Source organism: Penaeus vannamei, chromosome 10 (assembly GCF_042767895.1).
Source record: "Penaeus vannamei isolate JL-2024 chromosome 10, ASM4276789v1, whole genome shotgun sequence".
NCBI classification, from domain to species: domain Eukaryota; kingdom Metazoa; phylum Arthropoda; class Malacostraca; order Decapoda; family Penaeidae; genus Penaeus; species Penaeus vannamei.
The window spans coordinates 37,560,199-37,569,885 of record NC_091558.1 but is presented as its reverse complement, the minus strand read 5'-3'; the positions used below and the strand labels follow the sequence as shown (position 1 = coordinate 37,569,885).

General features: G+C 41.2%; 1 protein-coding gene across 2 annotated transcripts in view; it reads left to right on the top strand.

The window, feature by feature from the left end:
- The window catches only part of LOC138863017 (small ribosomal subunit protein uS10-like), a 5,960-nt gene extending 2,218 nt beyond the window's left edge, over window positions 1–3,742 (top strand). The window contains exons 2-4 of one of the 2 annotated variants that reach the window (XM_070126605.1): window positions 1,084–1,178; window positions 2,917–3,029; window positions 3,470–3,742. In XM_070126605.1, coding sequence (XP_069982706.1) covers window positions 1,159–1,178; window positions 2,917–3,029; window positions 3,470–3,723 — 387 coding nt within the window. In that variant the 5' untranslated portion in view covers window positions 1,084–1,158 and the 3' untranslated portion in view covers window positions 3,724–3,742. The remainder of the gene's footprint in view (window positions 1–1,083; window positions 1,179–2,916; window positions 3,030–3,469) is intronic. The other variant, XM_070126606.1, reaches the window with a different exon arrangement.
- The last annotated feature ends 5,945 nt before the right edge of the window (window positions 3,743–9,687 follow it).

Sequence of the window (9,687 nt, the reverse complement as noted above, 5' to 3'; positions counted from 1 at the left end):
GGGTATTTAATCCCGAGAATGATAACCCCTCCAGAGACTAGGTTAGGTTGTTTTGTTGGTTAGGACTTTAAGATCTCTCTAGTCTATCTATTTTTCGTGTTAAGAAATTAGGTCTGCAGAGCTTGCAGAATGATTTGCCAGGTGCTTTTAACAATGTAGTTTGATAGGTGGCCCATCCATCACTGCGGATTATGGAGTAGGGGGTTTTGATATTTTTGAGCTAGGGGTATGAACATGTCAGCACTGCAGTCATTACCCAGTAACTACAATAGCACATTTTTGTTAATGCTCAGTATAGCTGAGTGACCCACAATTTTGGGTTACTTCCAAAAACTTGTCCAATCTGTGCCATTTGGTTTTGATATACTAGCACAGTTGATATTGCATTATTCTGATATTTATAAAGCCAATGTTTTGCAAAGTATTCTTGAAAGATGCCAAATGAGACTCCTGTTGAAACGTGCTTGTGTAAGTGCTCGTTGGAAAAGGCAACTTGTCCTGTTTAGTTTATCTTTTACCAATGCTGGCAGAACCCTGTGTTCTTTTAAGATGTATTTTTCTTTCTCTCCATCCCCCCCCCCCCCCTCCCCAAATATATTGTATATACACACACGCACACATATATTGTAGACACACCTCATAGCCAAGATAAATGTTGGGAAGGTTACCACAGTTGCTTTACCTACTCTTTGTACATGCCAATTGCACACATGCGGATATGTGATAGGCAAAGATATTTCATGAAATTCAAAATAAGTAAAAAGCATGTGGTAATGTAGCTATTTAAAATTTCATGTTTAAATGTGCAACTGCATCACCCTCTTGCTCGTAATACAAAGAAAACAAGTTTTACAGTGTACAAATCTGCAATTGAAACTCTACAGACATGCCCACAAACAAAGTATTCATAGATTCACAAATAAAGTCAGTGAAAAGAAAGTGAGGACCCCCACCACTATATAAGCAAACTGGACAGTGTGTGGTATTTCTGCACCATGTTCCTATTATATAATTAACCTAATCCAGTAGCAGGCAGCAGAACCCTGTGGTATTTACACCTAATCCCCATTTGTTTGACCTTAGGCTGAAGGAAGATACAGCTTTGTTGCAGCCTGAAGAAATTGGTAGAAGCTCTTATAAGCTTCTAGAAATCACACCATGAACTCAACACAGGCAAGGTATCCTTCAAAATGGCACTTCCAGTGACCAAACACTGACACGCCCCTCTTTGCATCCCGCCACTTAATCACAATATTATTGCTGTGGGTTCTAGTCACCCAGTTGAGTTATATTTGATTTATTGTTTAATCCTGGAAATTAACTTTTGAATGTGTTTCCAGAAATGCTGTGGTGGTACTAGGAATTGAGCATTTTTTTATTGTGTTTGAACGGTTTAACTGTCCCTTTTGTTAAGAGAACCAGGAAAATAGCTTTTGTCTGTGCAAAATTGACACCCACTGCCTGTCAGTGACTCATCATATTTTACTTCTCCTAATTTTAGTTCAATTTCAACTGCATAATTTCCCCCTCAAATTTGATTTTCATTATTATGAGGACACCAGGTGAAAAAAAAAATCCCAATTAAACTGGCCCAGTTGTAGATGGTTTCTAACCTGTAGCCCATTTGCACTAGAACTACAAAATATTGTTTAAATTTACCAAATCAGACCTAGAAATACACATTACACAATTTATCTACCTTAGGTACAATGTAGGTGTAATAACATTTAAAGTGGATTTGTGTAACCTGCACCTATTTTTCCAATTTTTGTAGTGTAATATTTGAAATAACACCATGTTTTATACACATGCCTATTAGTTAATAGGCTTCACCACTGTACTCTTAAAAAGAATGGTCCATAAATTTGATCAGACTAAACAAACCTTGCTGGCAACTGTGCTGAAGTAAAAACTTGTGGGCAAGTCATAATTAATGGTCTTGAATGTATGTGTGCAGATTATTATAAAGAATTGTATAAGTAGTTATAAAACATAAAACATGTTTGATATTAAAAGAATTCATTGAACACGTAAACATGAAAGAGCAGACATTCTTTTGAAAATGCTCCATTTCACAAGTGTGTAGTAATGCTTAAACAACTAAACATATCATCAAACAGTAATTATATTGTGTAGAAGGTTTAGTACTTAGCACCAAAATGCAGTTAGTGTGAGCCTTGATAGTTTAAAATGTGTATCATAAACACCATATGGGAGTGCACCATTTTATATAATTTTTGTACAGGTATTTACAGCATACAGAATGAGTGTATTTTCTTTAATAGTGGCATTGGTCATATATTAACCAAAAGTTTTGAAGGCTTGGTAATTCAATACCTGCAAGCACTAACAAACTGTAAATAATTTTAAGTCCTGTGTATGGTACAGGCCTGATAAGGCTTTGAATGAGGCTGTTCAATGCTTATATTTTTATCACTTTTGAACTGGTTGCTTCACCAGAACTAGAACCTTTTACTTCAAATTTTAGTTGCAAGAATGTTTTGGTATGTGCACAGCTTTTTAAAAGTTGAATTTAATACTAATATTGCCCAGAAACTTAGGTATTATCATCATTTGGTTCTTTTACATTAAGATGATTTGTAAAGGAATCCATGCTGGTTGAATTACCTTTTTTTTGGGGGGGGGGGGTGCACTCGTTTGTTCTTGGCAACAGAGTTGCCTGTTACTCATAGAAAATACAAAAAATTCTCACCTGTAACTCGCACGTAGTAGCACTATTTCAAGTATGTTTGGATTATTTTGGTATATAAATTCTTCATTAAAAACTGTTAGAACAAAATATTTATGAAGGGCATATTGTTGAAGAGTATCCATAGCTGCTATCCTGCATTTGTTTTACAAAACTCTTGCACAAACAAACCCTTACACAAGTATTAAAAAGCTGAACCTTTCCAGAATGGCAATGTATGACAAGAGTGACATGAAGGGGGGGATGATGGATGATGCTGCGCCCATCCATCGCATCCGTATTACCCTCACCTCAAGCAACGTGAAGTCCCTTGAGAAAGGTAAGAGTTGTGCATACTTCTTGAAATTAATTTATTAATATGTACCTTTTTCATAAGAGGTTTATTACAATTAAGTACTGATTCCTATATTAACTTTTTACCCATTTTGAAATGTAGAATTTCATCTCATTTTTCAAGAAGATTTGGGCTTGCCTGTCTTTATTTTAGCTTTCACAAAGATCATAATTTTTATATGGAGTATTGTAATGCTTTCTAGTAGTGTCATGTATAGGAAATGTAGATGCATCATGTATTTAATTGGTTTGGATTTTTTCTATAATACTGTTTATTAATAGAAGTAAAAATATTGGATATTTAAGTGCTGTGCAGGATCAGCTTCTTAGTACTTTTAAAGAGTATGTTTTCGTCATTTATTGAAACTTTCAACTGTGTACATTTAAATTATTGGTGTAGCAGTAAAATGTTTGTATTTTTATCAGTGTGTTCCGAGCTCGTCCGTGGAGCAAAGGACAAGCAGCTCAAGGTGAAGGGACCAGTGCGCATGCCAACCAAGATCTTGCGTATCACCACCCGCAAAACCCCCTGTGGTGAGGGTTCCAAGACCTGGGATCGCTTCCAGATGAGGATCCACAAGCGTGTCATTGATCTGCATTCCCCTTCAGAAGTGGTCAAGCAGATCACAAGCATCAGCATCGAACCTGATGTTGATGTGGAAGTCACCATTGCCGAATAAACCCCAGCATTTTTGTGCATTCATTGTTTCCATGACCTATAGTACAAAACTGATTGGAGTTAAACAGGATCACTTAAGTTTAATGTTCATGTACGAAAGTTGCTAAACCTGTTATTTAATACAACATTTGACTGCAAAGAGTGTTACAAGAAATATGAAACCTTTATTACGAGCTTCCTGCATTCTCTTAAAGTACAATGGCTGTTTTTCTAAAATTTTAACCTTTTGAAAAAGTTATTTCCAAAATTTATATGGTAGAATGGTAGAGCATCATCAATGATTTCCTTTCGGTACTGCTTTTTCCTGACCAGAAGAAAAAGCAGTACCCACCACCCAATCTCAGCCGAAAGATGACTGGCCGCGGAACACCTACTTAATGAACACACAGCAAAATATAGCGGTTGTGTACACATAGACAGAGGGCCATAATAGATAATCCAGTATTAAAGTTTAATCCAGATCTCTAGTGCGCATGCAGTGGCAGCGTCCGGGATCAACTTTAAATTCACCTCTAGACCTGCAATAACTTTTAAGCTCAAATTAAATCCTGCACATGCGCAGAACGAGTTAATTAATCCTACCAATCGTGTATTGATACGTAATGACATCAACTCCATTGAAAAGATGGAGTTCGGCTGTCATTATTTTTATTATAGGCAGTAATAGCGCATTCTGACATTCATGTTAGATGTATGAAAGATGGAATAATGCATTACCGCATTGGTGGCGAGGGATGGAATCCTGATTGGAGAGGTTATAATGTTAGATGCATATGAAAATTGAACATTTTTTTGTGGGATGCTCAAACTGCAGGCCTAACTAACAACAGTGGGGGGGGGATGAAAAAATCCCACAGAATTCGAGTTTTTATAGATAGACAATTTTATCCATGTTAGAAAAATACCCCCCAGCTTATGTAACATATCAATAGACTAAAAAAAGCTTTTAATAACATCATGAATTAGACCTCAAATTCAAAGTACAAGCTTCCTGAATCTTTATACCACAATGATTTTAAACCGTGTGGAAATTTATCATAATCCTCGACAGCAACATCCTGAAAAACTACCCTACACTGTGCCCCGAGATCACTCACGAGAAAGATCTCTCCCGCGAAAATAAACTAATGTAGCGTTGATTTTTGGTTTGACGCCTTTAATTCAGTTGCATATCAGATTTAGTATTTGAAGTCATTTACATTTTTATTTGCAGTGGCACAAATACATATTTTCATGATCTAATACTACCGTATATATATGTATGTATGTATATACATTTTTTTCTGTAGGAAACGCCTCGTTATCAACAATAGTGCCCCCCCAATCCCTTGCCCGTTGTTGTCGTGGGGGGGCTTAGGAGACGAAGACTGAGACCCAATACAGGGATCTCCCCTGCCTAGGGCCTCAGCCCTCGACTCAACTAATTTTGCATGGTCTTTTCCCTCTCCAGTTTTTGTTTCCGTCTCTTCTCCATCCCCTTATACTATCTACTTCCTAAGGTGTGAGAGCCGTGCTGAGAGGATGAAAGGCTGACCTAGTGCCAGTCCTGAATGGCCTGCGGGAACCATGGGCATGGTACTCCCGACTAATCTAGCCCTTACCTTCAAGAGCATGAGGGTGGACTATTTATGCCGTTTTATATAATCCAGGTTCCCCATGACCAGTAATGAAAATGTAATCCCTTTATTAGAGGCAATGAGGCTAGCCCCTTTATCAAATAGCCCCAACCCAGGCTCTCCTTTGACCACGGCTCCGAACACAAACTACTACCCACTCCTCAATGCCTACTAGTGTATTACCCACCCAAGCAGAGAATCAATCTCCAGAAGACATTCCTACCCACCCAACTTCCTCAAATTCATCAACTCTACCCCCGCAACCTTCATCAAGTAACCAATCCTCCTTTATTACTACCTTGCAGCCTTATTCTCCATCATTCTGTAGTACTCCCTCTTCCATACGTCCCCGACCATCCACCACCACCAACCCTACAAATATCTTAAATACTGTTTAGCCCAGCTGAATGGGACCGATTTTTCGTGATCCCTTCTACAGCTCCTTACTCAGGCAACACTCTCCTCTTTCAACAATGCCTCTAAAAACAAGTAGGCAGAGTCCCTTTCTATACCAGACGCGATGGCTTCCGTCTTGTAACATTCAGATCAGAAACTGAATCTATAGCACTATCAAATTTGACTGATTCTGGCAACTCCATTCCTGCAGAACCTCATCCAACCCTTAATACCTGTACCGGAACTGTCTCTCTCTCCCCAGCAAACTGCTCAGTCGATACCAAAGATTGGTCAGACTGTGGAGAAGACTTATTAGGATGCCTCAAAGACCAAGATGTGAAATCAGTACATTGCTACACCATTCCTCCTAAAGGTCAACAAAAGAATCCGACCAACATTGCCAAAATTACTTTCCGTACACATGACCCCTTACGTATCTACATCGGTGGACAATCCCTCCCTGTTCGACCATACCAACCCCCTCCCCGTCAATGTCAAAACTGTTGGCGCTTTGGACATCCTGCCAAACATTGCCGTTCCACAGACCGATGCCCCATATGTGCCCAACCTGGTCATAACCGATCAAAGTGCTCAGCACAAACACGAACATGTGCTAACTGCGGCGGCCCCTATAATGTATTTTATAGAGGCTGTCCCACTTGCAAGTTTGAATCTGAGGTAGCAACTCTCGGATACAAAAATGGTCTCACTTTGCGTGAAGCCAGGCAGGAAGCACGTCGACAAGGTTTCTCTCATACTCCATACTCTAGTAACATCGTACGCTCAGCCCCTCCCCCTCCACCCCAAGATGTCCCCATTTCCACTTCTACATTCTACATCCCTCAGACCAATTCTTTTGCCACTCTAAACCCAGACACCCCAATCTCAACTACAGCCCCAACACCACCCCCTCTCCCTCCCTGCACTACCCGCAGTAGACAGACTAAACGTTCTAACCCTTCTTCCCCTACAACACAATCACCTCCACCTACCTTTACCTTTATTCCTGAGACACCAGTCTCCTCCCCCCCCCCCATAAGAAAGCCTTTGTCCCACAAAACTCTCCAACCAATTCCACTGCAGAAACAATGGATGACATCTAAAGTTATATGCTTAAGACTCAAGATCCCATAACTCATGCTCCTTCCACACTTGAAGTGGTTGCCGATATTCATACCCTTCCTACTAATATTCCCCCTACACCCCTTCCTCCTACTCCCTCTCAACACAACCTAATCCCCTCAATTCCGTCCACCACCGATATCCATCCCCCTCTTACAGCACCCCTATACCCCTTCCTCCTAATCCCTCTCAAGACAACACATCCCCTTCAACTCAAACTATCCATCCTTCCGATATCCACCCTCCTAACACTAATACTCTCCCCACATCTACTCACTCCCAACACAAACCACCCCCTTCAACCCTAACTATAGGCACATTCTCCCTCCCTCCATCCACTCTATCTTTTGAACTCCCTTCCGGATACACACGAGAATCACTCATGTCACAATAATGCCCTTCCCCAAATTCCCTATCTCCTAATACCCCTCCTTCACACCCCCTTGCTCCTTCTCCCCTATATTCCCCAATACGTACCGTATGCGATCTCACTCATAAGGTATAGCTCTCCTATATTGGAATATTCGCGGTTTCCGTTCTCATAGACCAGACCTACGTCATATCCTTGCTTCTTATAATCCATCTATTATCTGCCTCCAAGAGACTTTCCTCACACACTCTCCTATTCCAATTCCCAATTACCATTTTATCTCTTCCCCACACTCCCTTTATGTCTCGTATATACTTATCCATCATAAAACACCTTATGTCATACCTCCCATACAAACTACTCTCTCGTGCACAGCTATTCGCATCTTTCTTCGCCGCTGGATCATAGTAATTTCAATCTACTCCCCATCCCATTGACTTTACTGCCTTTGAAATTCTAATTTCTCAACTCCAACCACCTTTCCTCGTAGTTGCTGATTTCAACTGCCGCCACACTGTTGGGTGACTCTACCACCAACTCTCGAGGCCGATCTCTAGAACGCTTCCACTTCACAAATAACCTAATTATTCTTAATTCAGATCGCCCCTCGCACTTTGACATGCGCACACAATCCTTTTCATGCCTTGACCTCTCTCTATGCTCTCCTACTTTACATTTAGATTTCCATTGGTCAGTTCTAGACCACTTCCCCTATAGAGACCACTTCCCAGTACTCCTTTCTCCTACTTCATATGTACCACTTCCTAATCCTCCACGCTGGTGCTTTGATAGAGCTGACTGGCATACTTTCACTTCATTCTCTACTATACCTATCCCTCCACCCCCCTTACCGTCTATTTCAGATATGCTATAATGCTTTACAACCACGATCCTAAGAGCTGCCTATACAGCCATTCCTCGAACTTCAAGACCTTATACCTCTAAATGTGTTCCATGGTGGAATTTTGATTGCACCAAAGCGCTTCGCTTAAAACGAGCAGCCTGGAACGGCTATCGCTACAAACGAGGCACCCTTCACCAGCTATCAGCCCTTATTTCCTTTAAAAGGGCATCTGCCCATCTTCGCCGTACACTTAGACCTGTCGAAGTAGCTAATGGACTAGGCAACTATTTCAGCCAGGTCAGTAGTGGCTCTCACCTTTCCCCACACTTCTTTCATTAAAGCCATCAAAGAACGCATCCCTGTTACCTTCACCCTATCCTCTGATGAGTCCTATAATGCTCCTTTTTCTTCTTCTGAACTCAACGCTGCATTACAGTCGTGCCGCAACACTCATGAAGGCCCTGATGGTATTCACTATCGTATGCTCCGACACCTCCCATCTTCTTCTCTATCCTTCCTTTTAACTATTTTCAACCACATATGGACGTCAGGAAATTTTCCTTCTCATTGGCGAGATGCTCTTATCCTACCTTTCTTAAAACCCAATAAATCAGGTACCCTACCCCAAGATTACCGCCCCATAGCTCTAACTAGCTGCTTGTGCAAACTACTAGAACGAATGGTTAACTTCCGCTTAATGTGGTATCTTGAATCTCATAATCTCCTTTCCCCTTCCCAGTTTGGTTTCCGACGTGCCCGAAGTACAGCAGACCCACTTGCCCATTTCGAGACATATATTACATCGGCATTTGCACGCCATGAATCCGTATTAGCCATATGCTTTTATCTAGAAAAAGCATATGATACCACATGGCGATACTATATCCTCCAACAATTGTCCTTAGGTTTACGTGGAAACATGGGCGTGTTCATCAAAGCCTTCCTTTCTAAACGTACCTTCCAGGTCAAAATTGCCTCTTCCACATCATCCTTTCCTCAATTCGAAGGCGTCCCACAAGGAAGTGTGCTTAGTGCCACTTTATTCCTTCTTGCTGTAAATGACATAGTCTCAGTCCTACCACCAGGAGCCCGGGCATCACTATATGTTGATGACTTAACCATCTATGCATCTGGCACATCCATACCAGATCTCTGTCAATTCCTTCAGTCTGCAATAACATCAGTAACTTCTTGGGCCACCAACCATGGCTTTCGCCCCTCTACCTCCAAATCTTTCCCCATCCTTTTCTCTTGCTCACGTACGGTCCCCGAACCCCCACTCTTCTTGTATAACGCTCCACTCCAATATCGTTCTTCTGTCAAATTCCTAGGCGTTATATTTGATTCCAAATTGTCCTGGCGAGACCAAACTCAACGCCGCCTCCGAATCTTACACTCTTTCCCACATCTCCTGGGGTTCAGATCGCAAAACTTTTTACTCACCTTGATACAATCCACCACAACGGTCTCCGCTTAGCCCTAGGCGCCTTCCGTTCCTCTCCAGTTGAGAGCCTATATACTGAATCTGGCATGCCGCCCCCTCTCTCGACGTCGAGCACTTCTCTCTATTCGATGCTATGCTCGATTTCACCAATTTCCCCTTAGCAAACTAAGTAT